A 23569-nucleotide genomic window follows, 5' to 3' on the forward strand; every position below is an offset into this window, starting at 1 on the left:
TTTAATTTAGAGATTTCATTTCTAGACAAAATCCACATTAGTGATTTCATGGAACAACTCTAACAATACATGCTCAACCATTTCCATGCCACATCAAAAATGATATAAAGAGAACTGGGTTTCTCCCTGTGCCCTATTTCTGGAAAGCATATAATAACTGATCCACATTAGCATTAGCAGCATAAAGGCTCGGTTATCTAGTGGATATTAGGCAAAGATAAAGCAAAACATAAAGGGACGCAGGTGGCGCTGTGGGTTAAAGCCTCAGCGCCTAGGACTTGCCGATCGAAAGGTCGGCGGTTCGAATCCCTGCGGCGGGGTGCGCTCCCGCTGCTCGGTCCCAGCGCCTGCCAACCTAGCAGTTCGAAAGCACCTCCGGGTGCAAGTAGATAAATAGGGACCGCTTACCAGCGGGAAGGTTAACGGCGTTTCCGTGTGCGACTCTGGCTCGCCAGAGCAGCGATGTCACGCTGGCCACGTGACCCGGAAGTGTCTCCGGACAGCGCTGGCCCCTGGCCTCTTAAGTGAGATGGGCGCACAACCCCAGAGTCTGTCAAGACTGGCCCGTATGGGCAGGGGTACCTTTACCTTTTAAAGGTAAAGGGACCCCTGACCATTAGCTCCCGTCGTGACTGACTCTGGGGTTGCGGCGCTCATCTCGCTTTATTGGCTGAGGGAGCCGGCGTACAGCTTCTGGGTGATGTGGACAGCATGACTAAGCCGCTTCTGGAGAACCAGAGCAGCGCACGGAAACACCGTTTACCTTCCCGTCGGAGCGGTGCCTATTTATCTACTTGCACTTTGATGTGCTTTGAACTGCTAGGTTGGCAGGAACAGGGACCAAGCAACGGGAACTCACCCCGTCGCGGGGATTCGAACCGCCAACCTTCTGATCAGCAAGTCCTAGGCTCTGTGGTTTAACATATAGTGATTGATATATAGGAAAATTCGCACTGGCAGGGACCAACGTCAGTTGTAGTTGGAAAAATCTGGAAGGTGCCAAGAGGGTGAAAGGCCGTGTTTTCAAAAAAAGAGCCGTAGGTCCATAGCTCATGATTTTCACATTTTTAAAAAATGTTCCTCCTTGACCCCAAAGAGAAAGTGTAGTTTTTTGTAGTTGAAATTTTACCCTGTCCCTGCATGCTCCCACCTTCATACCTGTGGGATTTTGTAGATGGCTGGCATTGCTGAAATATCTTTTGCGCTTAAAGAATTGCCTCTTTCCAGAACAGCCAGAAGATGATTCTGCTCCCCACAGTTATAATTTGGAATATTGATTTCACTGCCTGCAAGTAGCTCTAGCATGGCACCAGAAGCCATCCTTGCGTCTAAATAGTTCTCATAGAGGTTGTAGCCCAGGGTGATGTTGGGTAAGAGTCTGAGATCCTGGTTGATCTCCTGGACGGTGAACAAGGCGGACAAGAAATGCCAATAGGAGATCAGCGTCTTGCTGCAATCAATCAATCAATCAATCAATCAATCAATCAGTCAGTCAGTCAGTCATCAATGATCTGTCTCCACTAATGAAGAGAGCACATGGCCTATACTATATTTTATTATTTTATTTTATTTCCAAGCATATTTTAGCCCTGCCTTTCAGGCAAAAAAATAACCCAAAGCATCCTAAAATTTCACTTTTATGACAATCTCTGTCCTCAGGCTTATAATTTTAAAAGGCATGGCATAAAAGGAAATGGACTCTGGACGAAGGAGGAAAGCTTTTGTTCAGCTGAGAAGGATTTTCACATGATCTGCTCTTAGTTTAGTGCGGCATTCCTCAGAGAAGTTTATAATAATGCAGCATATAAATTGCAGAAACAAATTGCAAATAAATAAAATAATGGACGGTACCATGGAAATTGAGTTTCATGCCAGCTTCGCCTCCCTCCTGCAGGTGGGATAAACGAAAGCAAAACATCTGATCCACAATCAGATTCACTTGCATTTTCATGCCCATGTCTTCAAAAGGCAACAGTGGAGCAAAACTAGGAGAATATTTCACCAGGGAAAACCCAGTGAGGAAGAAAATAAGTAAGTGTGTGAGGAACTCATTGCTGGACTCTTACCCTCCAAGTGTCTCAATTTTCCAGGGACAGTCACAGAATTATGAGAACCATCCCAGTTTCTGATTTGATCCCAAAATATCCCTATTTCCCCTGCCAGCCACCAGTCCCACATGACACACTGGCTCTGAGGACAGGGTCGAAAGGGGGAGAAGAGGGGAGAGCAAAGGAGTCTCATTAAAAAAAAGTTTTTGCATCTGCATCTAATCGTGGCCCTTTCTCCAAAGACGGAAAGAGGAAGCAGTCCCGACCAAAGAAGAATTGCAAACCAAGTTAATGGACTATGCTGAAATGGCAAAACTAACTGGAAAGCTCAGATATCAAGAAGACAAGAAATTTAAAAATGAAGAATGGGAAATGTTTATTATGTATTTGCAAAAGTATTGTAAACAACTCCCGACTGTGGGGTTGTGGCACTCATCTCGCTTTATTGGCTGAGGGAGCCGGCGTACAGCTTCCGGGTCATGTGGCCAGCATGACTAAGCCGCTTCTGGCGAACCAGAGAGTGCACGGAAACACCGTTTACCTTCACCGCCGGAGCGGTACCTATTTATCTACTTGCACTTTGATGTGCTTTCGAACTGCCAGGTTGGCAGAAGCAGGGACCGAGCAATGGGAGCTCTCCCCGTCGCGGGGCTTCGAACCGCCGACCTTCTGATCGGCAAGTCCTAGGCTTTGTGGTTTAACCCACAGCGCCACCTGCGTCCCTTCCAGTAGCACCTTAAAGACCAACTAAGTTAAAGGTACTGCTGGACTATTTTTTAATTTTTTATTTTGACTGTGTCAGACCAACTTACCTGAATCTTGGAGTAAAAATGATATGAAGTTGAAAAGAAAATTTAAGGAACAAGGGTTGGGGGCAGGGAGGAAAGACATGGGATATTGTTTTTGTGTATATTTTTCCTTGATTGTGGTTGTGGTTGTTTTTTTATTTTTGTTGAAAAAATAATAAAAATATCATTAAAAATAATAACAGAGCCCTTTCTAAAATTTATTTACTGGTGCATGTTTTTCTTTTTGTCAATCTACCAAAGAGTCAAATCAAATTGGGATCAAGAGGGTGGAGTGTGTTCGTGTTCTGTGTCCCATTGATCTAGTGGTGGTGGCACTCGGCCTTCTTTTAGTAGGAAATTCTCTGCGGGGGGGGGGGGGGGGAGACACACCAAAATTGGGGGAGGCAACTTGTGGTGAGTGAGAAATGCCCCTACTTTCATCTGAGGGGTGTTGAAGTGTCAATCAGCAAAGCCAAAGGCCAAGGACGATGGGAGTTGCAGTCTAGCAACCTCTGAAGGGCCCCAGACTCCCCAGTCCTGAAATGGGGGCTATTTCCCTGCAAAATAGGAGAGCATGGCCACCACCTGCATATAATTACTTACTCCTCAATCCCGACAAAGGGAGTCTTGGAAAAGACGTATGGTTGTAGTTTCCTAAACTGGCATGGATGCATAATCCCACCAATCACGAAGTCTCCAGGCCGGTAGTAATTGAATGCTTCGTTTTGTTCCCTGATCAGATTCAAGGGGCATTTTGCCTTCAGTTTCCCACAGACTCCATGGGGCTTCAGAAGCAGCAGCAACAGCAGCAACAGGGGTCTCATTCTGGCTCTGCCTCCTAAACTTCTTTCGTCGGTGGTTTCTCTCACCTCCAAAGCTTGCTAGCCAGAATCATCCATGGATTATTGCAGTACCAAAACTGCGGTGACTTCCCCAGTTCTTTCAGGGCTCAGCTCGGTCTTCAGAGCTGTGGAACATCATGCAGGCTTATACCCACCACCCCCAGCCTTTGATCTGCACTAAATGTTGACTTGGTCTGTCTCTGATACAGAAAATATTATCTGCGCTGACTCCCCCCGCCCCGCCCCGGCACTGTGCAATTAACGATGTCACACTGTTGATGATCCTGATGCTTAGGTAAGTCTTCTGAAACATCTCTTGAGCCTTTAGTAGAATAAATCACTAGGATTTTCAGAATCGTAAGTGGAAGATGTTTCACCTTGAAAGCTTTCCGGAGTCTTCTATGGCTCAATGGGAAGGTGCGGAGCTAGGGGGAAATATGTTTGTCATGCATCTCCAAAGTTTGACATGAGTCAAAGTCAGGAGGGTGGCAGGGGTTTGGGCTGAAGTTTGCTCACAAGGAACTAAGAAGAGCCCGGCAGCTGGATCAGATGGAAGGCTCATCTAGTCCAGCATCCAGCATCTCATGAAAGCAAATTAGACCACTCTGGGAAGTGCACAGCCAGGGCAACAGGGTCCCTATGGGGCTGGACACACTTTTTCAAGCACCATCATAGAGACTCGGGTGGCGCTGTGGACTAAACCACCAAGCCTCTTGGGCTTGCCAGTTGCAAGGTCAGCAGTTTGAATTTGTGTGATGGGGTGAGCTCCTGCTACTTTGTCCCAGCTCCTGCCAATCTAGCAGTTCAAAAGCATACTAGTGTGAGTAGATAAATAGGTACCACCGCGATGGGAAGATAAACAGCGTTTCCATGCGCTCTAGCTCTTATCACAGTGCTCTGTGTGCCAGAAGTAGTTTAGTCATGCTGGCCACATGACCCAGAAAGCTGTCTGTGGACAAACGCCGGCTCCCTCAGCCTGAAAGCTGAGATGAGGTCCACACCTCATAGTCGAATTCGGCTAGACTTTACCATCCAGGGGTCCTTTATGTAGGGACCCTATGTAACATACCCTAATAATTGCCTTAGATGTTCTTAATGTTTTTAAATACGTTTTTAAATTTGTATTGCTGCTTTGTTGTTTGCTGCCCTGGGCTCCTTTGGGAGGACGGAGAGGAGAGAAATATATTACTACTACCAATATAATGTCTAGAACCACAACAAGGAAGAACAGGCTGGCAGGGTAGATGAGAAGATGGGTGTCCCACAGCTTATTTGGGTATTGGGTAGAGGTATATACTGTCCAAGCATCCTGATTTTGCAGGGACAATCCCAAAATTACAGAAGCTGTCCCAGTTTCTCATTTGATCCCAGAATTTCCTGGCTTTCCTCAGGAGCTGTTGGTGACCTCCTTGTGGAACTGTACTAGTCACCAGCGTTACCATGGAGATGTTCTAGGCTAGATTCATGTCGTCACAAGCTGGACAAGCTGAAAAGTCTCGGGGTTCATCCACACGTCTGCTTGTCCCACTCACTTACTTTCTCCTGGGAAAACTACTCTTTAGCACTCTATCCCAGCTGGCATTTTGGGTTTTTCTCTGGATTGACATTTGCTCCAGTTTAGCATCAAAGAGGAGATGTTCCCTGGAAAAGGATCAGGACAAGGGGAGAACCGCTCATATCTGTGCTTTCTAGACACAGGATAAGCTGAAGTGTGCAATAAAAGGTTTTTTTAAAAAAAATTGTGGCTGTGCTAACTTTTACAGAAGGGGGAAGTTTTTTGGAACAATTTGCAGAGGGGTTTTATGTGTATTGGTGTATCTGTTTAGGGAAGCTTTTAATGTTTAATAGGTTATTGTATTTTAGTGTTTTGTTGGAAGCCGCCCAGAGTGGCTGGGGAAACCCAGCCAGATGGGTGGGGTATAAATTATTATTATTATTATTATTATTATTATTATTATTTTGTCATGTCTACATTTTAGTGTCCATTATACATCCAACCAGTCAATGCACTCTGCAGGGAGGGTTCCTTATGGACCCAGGGCCTTTAGCGTGGTGGCACCTTCAATATGGAACTTGATGCTTTTGAATTCTGGTGCTGGAGGAGACTCTTGAGAGTCCCATGGACTGCAAGAAGATCAAACCTCTCCATTCTTAAGGAAATCAGCCCTGAGTGCTCACTGGAAGGACAGATCGTGAAGCTGAGGCTCCAATACTTTGGCCACCTCATGAGAAGAGAAGACTCCCTGGAAAAGACCCTGATGTTGGGAAAGATGGAGGGCACAAGGAGAAGGGGACGACAGAGGATGAAATGGTTGGACAGTGTTCTCGAAGCTACCAGTATGAGTTTGACCAAACTGCGGGAGGCAATGGAGACTTCTGGAGGCGGCGCCAACGGCAATGGCGGTCCCCTTCTGATCTAGAGGGGGAAGCTCCATGGAAACGGGTCGTCCGCTACGGCGAAGCGGAGACCGTCGTGAAAAAATCACAGACAGAAGAAGCCTGCGACCGTGGGACTCAGCGGGCACCGTTAGCGCCCCCCGAATCTGTGAAGGGACCTCGTAAGGGGTTCCAGAGCGAAACGGGGTTGGCGCGGTTCTGTGAGTCGATCGCTCTTTCCGTGGGGTGAAGCCGCGAAGCTGCTGCCGGAGAGCGCTGACCTTTTTCCTGTGACCATTCGGCTGTCAAACAACTACCCATGAGTAGGTAAAGTTTTATGAATTTGGGACTAAAGGAAAAAAAAGCTTGAATTTGGCACTGAACCGGGAAGGCGCAACCAGGAAGTCCGCCTCCCGGCTTTGTTTAAGATTCCAAAGCAAAGACTCTCAATTCTAACGTCTTGGAGAGTGGAACTGTAAAGATCTAAATCTGAGCATCAAAGAGAAGAACTCCCCCACAAGTAAAGAGAGGGGGGGGAAGAGGATAATTTGATCGTTTCTCTTTCTTAAAAAAAGAAAAAGAAAGGAAAACTAGCGAACTCCCGGTAACGGGCTGTCAAACTGCTTAGAACTGTCAGGCTGCTTTGAACTGCTACATTGAAACTCGCACCATTTATAGACATTGTAACTTCGGCATGATCAACTCTGCAAAAAGTTACGCATATATGGAGATGGCAGAAATGACTGGCAGAATCCGAGACCTGGGAGAAGAGTCGGTGGAAGAGGATTGGAAGAAGTTCAAAGACTACTTGCAGAAACACTGCAAAATTTATGAATGTTAAAATGATGTTGGATATAAAAATAATATGGCATTAGTGACAAAGTCAGAAAGAGTATGCAAAAATGAATTTAAAAAGGGTGAAAGACTAGAGTTATATTATGTCAAATTTAAACAATATGGTATAAGAGATTAAGATATAAGGAATAGGTAAGAACGAATTAAAAAGAGAAGAAAGATCGGAGGCATAATAGGTTGAATTATATAATTAATAATGAGATTTGAAAAAGGGTAAGGATTTGCTGAATTTGATTGGGTAAATGGGAACACAAAAAAGGGAGGTGTGAGGAAGTCAAGAAACAGGGTTAAATAAGTATAAAGCTAAAAATTGGATTCTTTCTTTTTATGTTTTTTTTATTATCTTTTTTTATGATTTTTTTTTGTGTATTGCTTTGTGTATTTCTTCTGCCTTTTTGGCTATGTTTGTTTTTTTTCTCTTTGTTGTATGTATGTATGTGTCTTTTTGTAAAACCTTAATAAATATCTTATAAAAAAACAAACTGCGGGAGGCAATGGAAGACAGGAGTGCTTGGCGTGCTCTGGTCCATGGGGTCACGAAGAGTCAGACACGACTAAACGACTAAACAACAACCACCAGTTATATATCATACCTTTTGGTGCTTTTGAATACCTTTCTTCCTGAACCAGCCACTTAAGCAGAGAACTTTTTCACAGTCTGTATCTGTATTGGATTTGAAATTGTTTTTATATATAGGATTCTTTTTGATTGTTTTCAGATGTGAAAGACTTTTATTTATTTCTTATTGTTGTTTCGTAGGAAGAAATTCGTAAGTGAAATGAACAAATAAGAGGAAGTTTCTTGTGTGCATACTCTTCAGAAATGACCGCACCATGCTGAGTGTGTAATTGAAGTCCATCCTGGTTATCATGACCCTTTGGAGAGTGAATTCTCACAGATTTAGGGGGCACACTAAATGAGGGGGGGGGGGAGTTCCATCACATGAGGGATTGTTGCATCCATGTATGCAACAAGTTCATTGAATCCCACCCAATGTACCAAAGTTAATCATGCATATTCATTTCAATGGGTCTACTCTGAGTAGGGCAAACTTTGGTAACACCCTAAAATAATACCTCACTCTGATGAAAGTGTTTTGTCAGGAAAGGCCAGGCCACGCTTACATGTCCTCCCCACCCTCCCAAACTGACCCATGTTGAGACCGGAGAGCCACCTTCTGCAAGTTCTCATAAACATGTTTTCCTCCAACTTTGCACTTGGGCCTTAAGCCCCACAGAGACTCCTGGATGTTGCCAAGGTGATGCTTCTCCCCCTTATAATTATTCTTCTTCCTGCCAAAGCTCCGGGGATTTAACTAGAGATCACCTTTGAAAACAATCAACTAAACATTAGACTCAAGAGCAATATGAGGTAACTTCTTGCACTGGACCTGAATGGTTTCCTGCCTAAACATATGTGCTCTTGAGAGCCTGTCTTCCAGATTCCCAAGTGCCATAACTTCCATGATATTGTCTGAGCACCTGAGGTCTTTCCTAGTCCTAGGATTTCAGTAATAGTAGTCATAGCTATTTACCAGAGTTCCAATTTCCTTGGCAACCATTGTCAAGAATGCCTAAAACTATTCTGACTAGATGACTTCCCTCCACCTTTCCCTGAGTTCCATATTTGTCCTTTTCTACTGCATAATTTATATCAATCAGATATTCCATTTGTTCATTATATCCCAAGTCTTTGTTACCTTCAAGTGCTAGATAAGCCCTGTTAAAGGGTTCAGTTGTTTAGAGTGGTCTTCCAAATACACTATAAATTTCCCCCACTCTTTATTAAAGTCTTGATCTTCCTGGTTTCTGATTTTCCCAGTCATTTTTTGACATTTCAGCCTAGTCCATCAATTTAATTTGTCATTCCTCTATGGTAGGGACCTTGTTGTCTTTCCATCTCTGGGCCACAAGCATTCTAGCAGCTGCCATTGGGTACATAAACAGCCTTTTTCTGCTGCTTCAGTATTTCTGCACCTATAATTCCTAATAAGAAAGCTTCTGGTTTTTTTAACAAACATTATCTTAAACATTTTTTTTCCAATTCATTATAAATCATTTCCCAGAGTTCTTTCGTTATTTTACAATTCCACCACATATGATAAAAGGTAGGGAAGGCCAATTTCCAAGTCCTGTGTCTGGTTGGGGGATAATTTTGCTTTGCTCTGTGCTCATAAAGGAGCCCTGAGCTGTGATAAAGCAATATGTTTTAGACACAACTATGTGTGTTTGAGTTCTGTAGTACTGGATATAATCAATTTTGAATATTTTAAAATATAAATGGCCTCTTAATCTTTTGTTGTCAGGTGTTCCTTTGTATTCAGATGAGGCCTCAGAAAAATAATGTAGCATTTGGGAATGAAGATGCAGCCTAGAAGTTCAGCACTGGAGGCCAACATAGAGAAAACCTGAACACCTACCATGTATTTCCCCTTGGTGCTCAGGTAGGTGGGAACAAAGGACACCCAAACACTGCAGAAGACCAGCATGCTGAAGGTGATCAGCTTGGCTTCATTGAAGGCCCCAGGCAGCTTCCTGGCTAGGAAAGCCACCGTGAAGCAGATGGCAGACAGGAAGCCCATGTAGCCAAGGGAACCATAAAACATGGCAGCAGACCCTTCATTACATTGGGGCTGGGAGCTCATGTCAGAGTCTGGGAATGGGGGAGACATGCCCAGCCAGATGGTACAGATGAGAACTTGGACACCAGATCAGGAAATGACAATGGAGTTGGCCAGACCCCAACCATCTCCTCACCCTGCTTCTGGGCTTGGTGGCCAGGAAGGCCAGCACCACAGTGATATTTTTTGCTAATACAGAAGAAACAGCAGCTGAGAAGATAAGGCTGAAGACTGTTTGTCTGAGAAGGCTGGTCACTTTCCTTGGCCAGCGTATGAAGAGACAAGAGGATAAAAAGGAAAGCAGGAGGAAGACTAAGAGGATGTAGGAGAGGTCCCAGTTGTTGGCTTTGACTATTGGAGTTTCCTTGTATTTAATGAAGATTCCTAACACAATGTCTGGCATTACAGACAGGAATAGGGCAATGAAAGCTAAGCTGATCCCCAGATGTTCTTCATAAGCCAGGAAGCTGATAATCTTGAGAACACATTGATCTTGGTCCTTATTTGGATGCTGATCTTCTGGGCATTTTGTGCAATGTTCGCCATCTGAAGAGGACCAATTTGGAATGCCTTCACCCATTTTTATGCGAAGGGTCCAAATTGCACCGCTTTAGATGCATCTGTAGATCTTGGTCTTGGTGGCTCCATGTTCTGACACAGAAGGTGCTGATGTACGCAACCATATCTGCTGTCACTTTGGTGCCTATTTAAAACCTTACTTTCTGAACATGGGTTGTAAGTAGAGACAGTGCTGGGTCAAGACATTTTGATGACTGAGCTGAAGGACAAGTATGCCCTCTCACAAGGCACATGCAGAAGCCAATCAGAATGGCAATTGAATCTTATTCCCAATACTGGTGAACGTAGTGTATCTTCCACTGCACTTGTGGGCAGCCAGCTAGTGTAGGGGGTACAGGGCAGGGACAGCTGGCTCTCACAGCTCTGTCCTGTCTCTGCCCCATGGCATCTGCCATCTTAGGCATCCGCCTCATTTTTGTGGTGACCTTGAGTGGAGATCTTTCAAACAGTCTGCATATGTATTGAATGAGAAATTGCTTTTCTATATGGAATTGTTTTAATATAGGAAATGGTCCTACTATATATTTATTATTGTTTCATAGGAAGAGTTCACAAATGAAAGGAAGTGAATAAATGAAAGGAAGTTTCATGTGCTCGTGATGTTCAGAAGTAACTACCCCATGTTGTGTTTATATTCAGATACAGCCCAGATATTGTAAAAGTGAGTTTTCACAGATTTAGGATGTGTGTTCGTGGGGGAGAGGCAGAAGGTCCTGTCATGAGTATACTTTGCTTCACGCATGCAAGAAGTTATGTTCTCGTGTTCTCAAGTTAGTAGAATCCCACCCAATGAACCCAAGTTACTCATATCTATTAATATCAATGGGTCTACTCTGAGTAGAAATAAGGTTGGTTACAACCCTAACACTCCATATTGTGCATGTATATTCATATATGCTCTAAAATAATACAGTGGTACCTTGGGTTAAGAACATAATTCATTCCGGAGGTCCGTTCTTAACCTGAAACTGTTCTTAACCTGAGGTACCACTTTAGCTAATGGGGACTCCTGCTGCCACCGTGAAATTTCTGGTCTCATCCTTAAGTAAAGTTCTTAACCCAAGGTACTACTTCCGGGTTAGCTGAGTCTGTAACCTGAAGCGTTTGTAACCCGAAGTGTTTGTAACCCGAGGTACCACTGTATATTGGTCCTCTTGACTATTATGAAGCTGTTTTGTCAGTAAAGACCAGTCGAAGTTCCCCTTTCCCCTCACATTGACCCATGTCAAGATCAGAGAGATACTTCTGCAAGTTCTCGTAAACATGTTTTCCTCCAGCACTGCACCTGCTCCTCAAACCACACAGAGACTCCAGGACTCCACTGCCTAGCCAATGCTACTCCCCCTTATAATTTTTCTTCTTCTACTCAGGGATTTAACCAAAGATGGATTGTGGAAAAAAATCAACTAAACAGCATGTCAAAGGGCAAGGTGACGTAACTTCTTGCGCTGGGCCTGAAATGTTTGCTATTCAGAGTCTTTGTTTTGCATTCCCCAGTGCAATAACTTCCATATTGTTTGAGCACCTGAGGTTTGAGCTGCTAAAGTTCATATCACTTTTTGTCTGGTTTTTTCCATGTACAATGACGCTGAACAACTTCCTATTCCCAGGATTTTGGTCATAGCAGTCTTAGCTTTTTTCATGATATTTTTCTGACGTGCCCTCGCAGCTTCAACTAGTTGGCAAACCTAAGAAGGCATCTCCCATACTTCTTCACTAGCCCTCCATTCCTTTTTTTATCTGCCCCTGAAAAACTGCCCCCTTCCCCAGCATTCAGATTCTTGGCAACAATTACCAAGGCTGCCCAAAACCATCTGGCCTTGGTTAGATGATTATGTTTCTATTTAATTTAAGATATAAAGGCCACTGAAGAGTATGTCATGAGTTGCCTTCTTCATTCAGTGAGAAAGAACACAGAACTCTTAAAGCAGCCTTTCTCAACCTGTAGGTCCCCAGATGTTGTTGAACTACAACTCCCATCACCCCTGGCTAGCAAGGCCAGAGCTTGGGGATGATGGGAGTTGTAGTCCAACAACATCTGGGGACCCACAGGTTGAGAAGCGCGGTCTTAAAGTAACCAAAAGTCTTGTGGCAAACTTTCATTGACTATAGTATGGCTCTTCAGTTCTACAAAATGTTGAACTGATTCCCTGTTTGCGGGTGGGGGGTAGTTCTCATTTACTCTTTAAAATTATATTTTAATTCTTGTTTGGTATAGAGGCAGCTCTTCTCCCACATGTTGCTGTCTGCCTTGCACTGCCCTTTTAGACCTACATAGCTGCCTTGGATAACACAGCTCTAGATGAGCAAAAAGAACAAGCGTGCCCACCTCTACCTTCATTTAATGAACACCTTCAGACTGGTGTTTTATTGAGGGCCTATTCTGCAACATGTTCTTGACACAGTATTAGGGGGAAGGTGCATTCTGCATTAGTTTGTCCTGTGATGCTTACCCAATGGTCCCCCATTGCTTGAGAAGGCTATAGCAGGAGAAAAATATCCACTGAATACATTGCAAGCACATCTAAATCTCTCTAAGAGTCACGGCTTCCCTCAAATAAACCTGGATACTGTAGTTTATACTCCAGAGAGCTATGAGTCTGGCCAACTCCATGGTCATTTCCCGTCCCAGTGTCCAAGTTGTCATCTGCACCATATGGCAGGCAATTTCTTCCTCATTCCCAGAGTCTGATATCATCATCATCATTCTCAAACCTTTTATTGGCATCACATACAACATCCAAAACAAATCAATTACCACTTCCCCAGTGGCACAAAACATTTGCTAAAAGAAAGGAGGCAGAGCAGTTTATCATCACATCTCTTGGTCTCCAGGGAGATCAGATGTCTGCAGTGTATTTTGACGACAAAAAACCTTGCCTGGACTAATCACCCTGCAGTGCCAAGAAGGGTTTGTGGCCATGTTCTATGGTGCCCTTGGGTACATGGGCTTCCTGGCTGCTATCTGCTTCACGGTGGCTTTCCTAGCCAGGAAGCTGCCTGGGGCCTTCAATGAAGCCAAGCTGATCACCTTCAGCATGCTGGTCTTCTGCAGTGTTTGGGTGTCCTTTGTTCCCACCTACCTGAGCACCAAGGGGAAGTACATGGTAACTGTGCAAGTCTTTTCTATCTTGGCCTCCGATGCTAAGCTACTGGGCTGCATGATTATTCACCAAATGATACGTTGAGGCCTGATCTGAGTACATTTGCCTGAGTTCCTGTCATCTTTACCTGTGATTGGAGGTTAGATTAGCACCAACACCACCCCATCCTGCTGACCATTTGTACTAGCAATAAATTCAACAGACAATCATAATAATAATAATAATATTTATACTCCACCCTCCCCAGCCAAGGCTGGGCTCAGGGCAGCTAACAAGCAATAATAAAAACAAGTTGAACGAATACAACTTAAAAACAAGAATTAAAATACAACATTAAAATACTGAAACATTAAAATATTAAAATGCAGCCTCATTACAAGAGGAGAAAGGAAAATGAAAAAAAGATCTGTGACGTGAATGTTGTTCCTTAAAACTAGCATTGTAATGCATTTCTTGTTTTCCCACATAAATAAGGAAAGAAATCACTCCTTAATAATAAACTGTGAGAAACTGAATTTTCAGTGGTTTCATTTCTTTGGGGTTGGGATGCATGCAAAGAATTTTTTCCTCTTCTGGAAAAAAGCCAAATAAAGATTATGGGAATCTGAGATCCTCGAGAGATCCAGCAGAACTAGGAAACAGCTCTCACCTTTGTCCCTAGTCCACTGGAGATCATCGACCAGCGTGACCAAGGCAGTTTCTGTCCCATGACGAGGCCTGAATCCCGACTGGCATTCCTGCCAAGGAAAAACCAGACCAAGTGTTGAGAGGATCCCGATCCTGCACAGAAGCACCAGATTTGGGGGCTCGGTTAAAATACAGCCTTGCTTGAGGATAGGTGCTCTCATGGAACCCCCCTGTGGTGTTAAAAGGGTTAAAATGGGTATGTGATTGGCCAGTGAGAATGCAAGAGGGGAGTAAAAGTTAGAGTGGGAGGTTTTGAAAGTCAGTTGAGGTTTGGGAATTGAGAGTTGAGTTCAGTTGGGTTGAGGTTTGGGAGCTGAAGAAGGAAGAGGGAGGACTAGGTGTGGGTTGGTAGAGTTGTATTGTGAGAGAGTGAGAGGAATTGTTAGGTGGAGTCAGATAGATAGTTGGAATAATCAGGTTGGACTTGTTAGAAACTAAGAATAAGAAACTGACAAGAGAAAAAATAACTGAAACCATAAGCTTGTTCCTGCATTTAAAAATAAACTTGAATATTTGTTTATGTTAACAACTGACGGGGTGGTGGCAGCGGAAAAAGCAATGGCAAAGGTGTGATTACTAGGTGAATCACTGCACACATTTAAATGCTTTTTCATCCTGTGTGAGTTTGTTGATGTTTTCTAAGTCTTCCTCTTTGACTGAAGATCTTCCCACACTACATACATTTAAATGATTTCTCCCCTGTGTGAATTTGTAGATGGTTTTTAAGGTTTCCACTGTGACTGAAGCAGTTTCCGCACTCCATACATGTAAATGGTTTTTCTCCTGTGTGAATTCGTAGATGATTTATGTGGGATCCTTTATCTGCGGACGTCTTCCCGCACTCCATACATTTAAATGGTTTATCCCTTGTGTGAATTTGTAGGTGTTTTTTAAGGTTTCCACCTTGATTGAAGCACCTTCCACACTCATTACATTTAAATGGTTTTTCTCCTGTGTGAATTCGTAGATGTTGTGTATGGGATACACTATCTGAGGAAGTCTTCCCACACTCCATACACTTAAATGGCTTCTCCCCTGTGTGAATTCGTAGATGTTTGGCATAAGATCCACTATCTGCGAAAGTCTTTCCACACTCCATGCATTTAAATGGCTTCTCCCCTGTGTGAATTCGCTGGTGTGTAGTAAGGTCTTGCTTCCACCTGAAACATTTTCCACACTCCATACATTCATATGGTTTCTCCCCTGTGTGAATTCGCTGGTGTGTAGTAAGGCGTTGCTTCCACCTGAAACATTTTCCGCACTCCATACATTCAAATAGCTTCTCCCCTGTGTGAGTTCGTTTGTGTTTTGCACGGGTTCCACTATCTGCGAAAGTCTTTCCACACTCCATACATTCATAGGGTTTCTCCCCTGTGTGACTTCGCTGGTGTGTAGTAAGGTATTGCTTCAACCTGAAACACTTTCCACACTCCATACATTCATATGGTTTCTCCACTGTGTGAGTTCGCTGGTGTGTAGTAAGGCGTTGCTTCCACCTGAAACATTTTCCGCACTCCATACATTTGAATGGCTTCTCCCCTGTGTGAATTCTTTGATGTGAACTAAAGAATGCACGATCAATGAAGCACTTTCCGCACTCCAAACATTTAAAAGGTTTCTCCCCTGTGTGAGTGAGTTGGTGTTTTGCAAAGTTTCCACTTACACTGAAGCACTTTCCGCACTCCATACATTTAAATGGTTTTTCTCCTGTGTGAATCCGTTGATGCGTTCTACGGCTTCCAGAATTAGCAAATGTTTTTCCACACTCCAAACATTTAAATGGTTTTTCTCCTGTGTGAATCCGTTGATGTCTTGCATGGCTTGCAGAATCAGCAAATGTCTTTCCGCACTCCATACACTGAAATGGCTTCTCCCCTGTGTGAGTTCGCTGGTGTAAAGTAAGGTTTTCCTTCCGGCTGAACAACTTTCCACACTCCGCACATTCATATGGTTTCTCCCCTGTGTGAGTTCGCTGGTGTAAAGTAAACTTTGTCTTCTGGATGAAGCACTTTCCGCACACCATACATTTAAATGATTTCTTCAATGAAATTCCAGGTGAATTCTTGGTATTCTGACTATTGTTTCCATCAGCTGCTTGGGGAGGAAAGAAAATCCAGTTAGGCTTCCAAGGCATCTGGCAAAAATAGCACCTCTTATTTCTCTTATGTTCTCCCTTTTCATGTTCCAATTTTTTAAGAATACACCTAACATAATGCCAAAATATAGTAATGCCAGGTGTTACAATATGGGAAGCAAATGAAAACTTCTTTCCACGAGCACCTCCTTCCCCGTTCTATCTCAGTTTTCCTCGCTCGGCAAAGCCCACAGCAGAAGAGCCCGTCCGAGCACGGTGGACTCTCCCGGCTGGACTCCAACTCTCCTCCCCGGACACTCAGGCTGTCACCCTTGAGACCATGGTGCCAGCCTGGTGAGCCGCGCCAGTTGCACCACCAGGTAGAGACGGGCCTGCACATCTAGTGAAAATAGCACCTCTTATTTCAATATATCTTACGTTCTCCCTTTTCCGATTTTTTTTAGGAATGCAGCTATAATAATGTCAAATTATTATAATGCCAGGTGTTCCTTTTTAGGCAGCAAATAAAAACTTTCCTCTTTTCCCAGGCCTTTGCCTAATTAAATCGTCTCTTTAAATTGGGGCAGGGGTTCTGTTTCGGTTGTTACAATGTTTTGTATTTTTCCATTTTCTGTGATGCTTAGATGAAGGGTGGTATATGAACAATTCTATGTACACTTGGAAGAGACCACAAGGGTCATCTTGTCCAATCTTCTGCAGTGCAGCAATCTCGACTTTGCATTCAACCTCTGCTTAAAAACCTCCGAGGAAGGAGAGTCCACCACCTTCAGAGGGTGTCTACTGTCAAACAACTTTTACCATCAGAAAATTCTTTCCGACGTTTACAGTGGTGCCTCGCAAGACGAAAAGAATCCGTTCCACGAGTCTCTTCGTCTTGCGGTTTTTTCGTCTTGCGAAGCAAGCCCATTAGCGGATTAGCGCTATTAGCGGCTTAGCAGGCTTAGCGGATCAGCTGATAAGCGGCTTAGCGGATCAGCTGATAAGCGGCTTAGCGGATCAGCTGTTAAGCGGTTTAGTGGATCAGCTGATAAGCGGCTTAGCGGATCAGCTGTTAAGCGGCTTAGCGGCTTGGGAAAAAGGGGGGGAAAAGGGGGGGGGACTGCAGGAACTCGCAATACATTTTCGTCTTGCGAAGCAAGCCCATAGGAAATTTGTTTTGCGAAGCACCTCCAAAACGGAAAACTCTTTCGTCTAGTGGGTTTTCCATCTTGCGAGGCGTTCGTCTTGCGGGGCACCACAGTAATTGGATTCACATTTCTTGTAATCTGAATCCATTGCTTCAGGTCCTACTCTCCAGAAATGAAGACAACAAGCTTGCTCCATCTTCACATGACAGCACTTTAGATATGTGAAGATAGATCTCTGAAGATGGCATATCTCTTCTCAGTCTCCTTTTATCCAGACTAAACATACCCAGCTTCCTCAGCCATTCCTCATAAGGCTTGGTTTCCTGACCCTTGACCATGTTAAGTTTGTGGTCTACTAAAGCCCTGAGACATGTACTACTGGCAAGCCAGGTTTTCTGTTTTTATATTGCAAGCTGTGCAGTGAAGCTTAGATGAAGGGGAGTATATGAGCAATTCTATGTAAATTTGGAAGAGACCCTGCAGGCCCTCTTGTGCAATCCCCTGCAGTGGAAATAGCACCTAAAATTCAAAAGCCTGGGGAAAGGTTTTCCTCTTCCCCATCTATTGACCCATCTATGTTCCCATCTCCATTGCCCTGGAACTCACCAGATGTCTCTGAGGGCCCTGGGAGAAAATGCCCAGAGGTTTTGGGGAGGGATGCAGGAGACAGTCTGACAAGGTCATCTGCCCATCTTCCTCCTTCCATCCTTGCTAGGTTGGCAGGTTCAGCTGCTTTCATCCTTCCTGAGGAGCTCAGAAGATGCAGGTTTCTGGGAGGGAGGAAGAAGCAAAGGGAGCCTCAGAGGCCCTGCAGGGATTCTCCTGCCCAAAATATTCTGCAGCCTCTGGAGAAGGAGAAGGGGGAGAAGGAGAAGAAGAGGAGGAGGAAGAGTTTGGACTTGATATCCTGCTTTATCACTACCCGAAGGAGTCTCAAAGCGGCCAACATTCTCCTTTCCCTTCCTCCCCCACAACAAACACTCTGTGAGGTGAGTGAAGCTGAGAGACTTTAGAGAAGTGTGACTAGCCCAAGGTCACCCAGCAGCTGCTTGTGGAGGAGCGGGGACACAAACCCGGTTCACCAGATTACGAGACTACCACTCTTAACCACACAGACTCTCCAAATGGGGAACCCCCGTCCCAACAAGAGCCCCATTTTTAAAGTTTCTGTGGTGATGATACCAATTCAATCTGTGCTCTCCCCGCCAAGGCTTGCTTGTGAGTAAATCTGCACAGGGCTGCTCTGCATATTCCTCCTCTTTGGGCACCCAAAACATGCACCAGGTGAGAGACTTTGGAGAAGACTGCTCCCCTCCCTTCCTCCAGCCAGGGCTTTCTTGACTTTTCTGCTTACTTGGGGGGCCGCTTTCCCTTCCAGCCTCCACCCATCCATTTCTCCTTCTTCACCTACAGTCCCTTGGAAATCAGCACACCTCTCCCAGCCTCCGATAGTGATGATGATGATTTCTGGATTGCAGATCCAGCCTCTTTTAAACTATCATGCAGAGCCCACAGTTTAAACAAGTTGTGATGTTCTGGGAGGGGGATGAAGCCAAGGCAGCCCCAGACCCTTGCAGAGATTTCCCTCCCTAAGTGGAACCCCAGCAACCCCTCCTACAGGAAAATAAGGGTGAGTTTCTCCTGAACCCAGCAAAGTCATGAGGCATCTAATCATAAGCCTGCATTTTTATCAAGCTTATATTTTGATCAGGGCCTGTATTTTAAAATGAGCTTAAAGATCTTCAAATGTTCATGCCAGGCAGAAGAGCAGCTGCCTAAGAACCTTGGCAAGATGTTTATTCTCCTGGACAAGGGGGCCCCCTGATTTATAGCAGAAAACAATTCTCAAAGTCGTAAAAAGGGAATTACAGGCTGACAGCCAAGGTTACACTGACCCTACATATTACAGAAGATAAAAAAGCAGAGAAAAACATAATTAAGAGTGGGTAAATAGTAAAATAAAACCATGTGCCTCCCATTCAACTTGAGCCATATTTTCCTAAGGTTCAAAGGTCAAGAGCAATGGAAAAGCATCTAGCTGGCAGAAAGGAAGAGAGTATTTTGGGAAGTCTTTTTCTAAAGTTGTTTCTTTCTTAAACTGAGATCCTTTTAAGATTTCTTTTCCTTTTAAAAGGTTATTTATGTTATGTATTAAATATATTGGCTTAAATGTAATGATGCAAAGGAATTAGAAGCTAAGAAATGTTACATCCTTATGCTAGATTCTTATTTCATATAGTTGGAAGAGATCACAGGGGCCATCAGCCACCAGCCCAGCCCCCCTTGCCAAGCAGGAAACATCATTAGAGCACATATGGTTGTCAAGCTTTTGTTTAGAGACCTTCAAGAGAAGGAGATCTTTCAATGATGATCCTTGACATCTGTTTAAGATAAAAATTTGAGATTAAACCATTTGTTTTGGAGGGCAATAGGGTGAGGTGAGCTGGTAATTAAGGTTCCTTGTTGAGACACATGTAAGATATATTACTACTTATTTGTCATTTATAGATAGAAGAATATATAGCTTTTTGTTTCCCATAAAAGGACAAGAGGAAATGGGTGTATCTTTTGTGATTGGTTCTAGCAAACAGCCAATAGGAATTTCAACCAGGCTGATTGGACAGAGGCAGCCACAGGAGGAGCAAGGGGGCTGGATTAAGGAAATATAAGTGCTGGCCAGAATGGCAGGAGGGCAGGCCAGAGCTTGGTAACCATATACCACTGTGCCTCATATTTATTTGTCTGACAAATAAATTATTATTTTAATTTCTCTATTGCTGCGTTGAATATTTCATTCCAGCTAAGCGTTAACCACAAGCAGGGTGCTACAGTCATGCATGAAAAAGAAACTTCTTCACTTCCCCATTAAAAAACACTCATTTCCTTTCCAGTCTACCTTTTCTCTCTGCCATCTTGGAACTCTGGCAATGCAGTCTCCCTCCCTCCTTCTCCCCCCACCCATTTAGGAGAAGGGGGAGCAACTCTTAAGAACATCACCAGAAATGCAAATCCAAAGATCATATCTCCATCATATGTGGTGGGAGTGCGAAAAGATGAAAAAATTTTGGGACTTAATATATAATGAATTTAAAAAAACTTTTCAAGTAAACGTTTCCTAAAAAACCTGAAATCTTTTTATTAGGGATAATAGGGTAGGAAGTAAAAAAGGAAGCCCATAAACTATTTCAATATGCTACTGCAGCAGCTAGAATACTTGTAGCTCAAAAATGGAAACTACAAGAGACTCCCACGGTAATGGAATGGCAGGCTAAATTTTTTGAATATACAGAATTAGCTAAAATGACATATAGAATAAGAGACCAAAAAGGGACAAAGTTCGATGAAGAATGGGGTAAATTTGTGGCATATATAAGAATAAACTGCAGAAGCCTAAAAACTACGGCAGGGTTAACATAATTCCTGTGATGTGTATAGGAGAATAAGAATCTACAGGAGGGGATATGCTTCCAAGAAAACCGAAGCAGGGAAGGAAGGAAGGAAGTTGAGGCGTGAGGATATGCAGTGTAAATAAGATGACTTAAAATGTTGACTGTAAAAGATTGTCTTATTCTTTTTGTTTGTTTGTGGAAAACTCAATAAAAAGCAAATAATTAAAAAAAAGAACATCACCAGAGTCCTCCTGGATCAGGCCAAGGACCCACCTAGTCCTCCTGAATAGGATGAGAGTGTTGGAGATACGTGCAAATGTGTATGTGAATCCGGTCTTGGGTGTTTGATTTTCGTTGTTGTGTATACTGTGTATATACGGACAATGACAATAAATTTATTTATCTATCTACTGTTCTCAGGGTGACCAAACAGATTTAGGTAGGAAGCTTCTTTGCATGCCTAAAATCCCCAGCATCAATCCCCAGGCAGTTAGGGAGGAGAGGAACTCCCTGCCTGCGAAACCCCAAAGAAACATTGGTGCCAGTCAAGAGTCAGCAACACTGACCCAGATGGACCAATGGTCTACTTTGGTGTCATGAAGCGAGTGGCAGATGCAGCTGATGGACTATATGCAACTGGCCGAGATGACTGGCAGAATTCGAGACCTGGGAGAAGAGAGGGTTGAAGAAGACTGGAAGAAATTCAAGATTTATTTACAAAAGTATTGTAATTTGGCAGAAGGCTAAGAAGGATGCTAGATCATAAATAACTGCCTACCATTGAATTAGATTTGAATTTGACGATAAGTGAGATTGAGGAAAATATAAAAATTTTTGGAGAATTATTAGATTAAATTAATTGAACGAGATTTAAGAATGTAAACAAGATGATAAATTGCTGGAAAAAGGTCATAATGATGTAAGTGGGAGTGGGAGACGTGAGGGAGTCCAAAGAAGTTTTGAAAAATGTGTTATGATTCATGTTATATTGTTTATCATTTTTGCATTTTGTATTTAAAAAATTTCAATAAATATTTATATATATAAAAAAATACTTTGGTGTCATGAAGCATCCAACCTTGGGAGCCCCAGTCCTAGAGGGAGATGCAGTTTCCGCGTAGGAACGGGGAGAAAGGGAATTGGGACGCCCCCCTTCCCCCCGTTTTTGGTTGTGACTTTAAGGAGACTCCTGGGCAGGAGGGAGAAACCAAGGCACCCCCTCCGGAGATTTCCTCCTCCAAGATGGAGCCCTTTCTCTCAAGCCCCGCCCCACATAACTGAGCGCGTGACACTGTGTGTATGCATGTGTGTATACACACACACATATATACACAAACACAAAAGCCCCCTCAAGTGTTTTATTGTGGTAGCCAAAGCCCTCACGGCCCCATGGATTTGGCCCCAATGCTCCACCCCCCAGAACCAGAGAACTGTGGAGCTGGAAGGGACCCCTAGAGCCTATTCTCTCAAGCCCTGCCCCACATAACTGAGCATGTGACACAGTGTGTATGCATGTGTGTATACACACACACATATGCACAAACACAAAAGCCCCCTCAAGTGTTTTATTGTGGTAGCCAAAGCCCTCACGGCCCCATGGATTTGGCTCCAATGCTCCACCCCCCAGAACCAGAGAACTGTGGAGCTGGAAGGGACCCCTAGAGCCCCTTCTCTCAAGCCCCGCCCCACATATCTGATCACGTGACACAACCCCCCCCCCCAAGTGTTTCATTGTGGTGGCCAAACCCCTCCCGGGCCCCATGGATTTGGCTCCTATGCTCCACCCCCCCGAACTGTGGAGCGGGAAGGGACCCCGAGGGTCATCTAGACCAGTGTTTCCCAAACTTGTGCCTCCAGCTGTTTTTGGACTACAATTCCCATCATCCCTTGCCACTGGTCTTGCTAGTCAGGGATGATGGGAGTTGTAGTCCAAAAACAGCTGGAGACCCAAGGTTGGGAAACACTGATCTAGACCAGTGTTTCCCAAACTTGTGCCTCCAGCTGTTTTTGGACTACAATTCCCATCATCCCTTGCCACTGGTCTTGCTAGTCAGGGATGATGGGAGTTGTAGTCCAAAAACAGCTGGAGACCCAAGGTTGGGAAACACTGATCTAGACCAGTGTTTCCCAACCTTGGGCCTCCAGCTGTTTTTGGACTACAATTCCCATCATCCCTTGCCACTGGTCTTGCTAGTCAGGGATGATGGGAGTTGTAGTCCAAAAACAGCTGGAGACCCAAGGTTGGGAAACACTGATCTATTTCTAGACCAGTGTTTCCCAACCTTGTGCCTCCAGCTGTTTTTGGACTACAATTCCCATCATCCCTTGCCACTGGTCTTGCTAGTCAGGGATGATGGGAGTTGTAGTCCAAAAACAGCTGGAGACCCAAGGTTGGGAAACACTGATCTAGACCAGTGTTTCCCAAACTTGTGCCTCCAGCTGTTTTTGGACTACAATTCCCATCATCCCTTGCCACTGGTCTTGCTAGTCAGGGATGATGGGAGTTGTAGTCCAAAAACAGCTGGAGACCCAAGGTTGGGAAACACTGATCTAGACCAGTGTTTCCCAAACTTGTGCCTCCAGCTGCTTTTGGACTACAATTCCCATCATCCCTTGCCACTGGTCTTGCTAGTCAGGGATGATGGGAGTTGTAGTCCAAAAGCAGCTGGAGGCCCAAGGTTGGGAAACACTGGAATCATTCTAGCCCCTCCTTCTCAAGGGGCGCCCACTTCCGAGCCCCCCAAACAACCCCCTACTCCCTCCCCCGGGGTCATGGGTGGGCGGGGGATCCTCCCATTCATCTCTCAGCCCCCCAACAGCCTCCTCTGCACCCCACCCCCCGCCGCCCCACAGCCTCCCCTTCGCCCAAAGGACTCACCGCCCCAGAGGCCTCCCAAGACAAGCGGAAAGAGGAGGCGAGTCGGAAGGACGGAGAGAGGGGCCTTTCCCAGGCCGCTCTAGGCAACCGGGCTCTCTCGCTCTCCTTAACCCTTACGTGGCCTCGCCCCTTCTGATCTCGCCACTCACTCGCTTTCTTCGGGAGGTTTTTGCGCGCAGA

General features: G+C 44.4%; 1 protein-coding gene and 1 long non-coding RNA gene across 2 annotated transcripts; one reads left to right on the plus strand and one right to left on the minus strand.

Annotated features, from left to right (window-relative positions):
• The first annotated feature begins 7750 nt into the window (after positions 1–7750).
• Positions 7751–11309, plus strand: LOC307209305. The gene is made up of 2 exons (XR_013835532.1): positions 7751–7794; positions 9216–11309. It is a non-coding gene; the product is annotated as an uncharacterized lncRNA (long non-coding RNA).
• A 2116-nt stretch (positions 11310–13425) lies between these two features.
• Positions 13426–23474, minus strand: LOC307208643 (uncharacterized protein). The gene is made up of 3 exons (XM_079963468.1): positions 23390–23474; positions 17729–17892; positions 13426–15994 (listed from the first exon to the last, which is right to left on the minus strand). Exons 2-3 carry the CDS (start codon positions 17859–17861, stop codon positions 14574–14576), a joined length of 1554 nt encoding a protein of 517 aa, XP_079819594.1. The 5' UTR covers positions 17862–17892; positions 23390–23474; the 3' UTR covers positions 13426–14573.
• Positions 23475–23569: the final 95 nt, after the last annotated feature.

This window comes from Podarcis cretensis (genome assembly GCF_951804945.1).
Source record: "Podarcis cretensis genome assembly, chromosome: 2".
Taxonomy (NCBI): domain Eukaryota; kingdom Metazoa; phylum Chordata; class Lepidosauria; order Squamata; family Lacertidae; genus Podarcis; species Podarcis cretensis.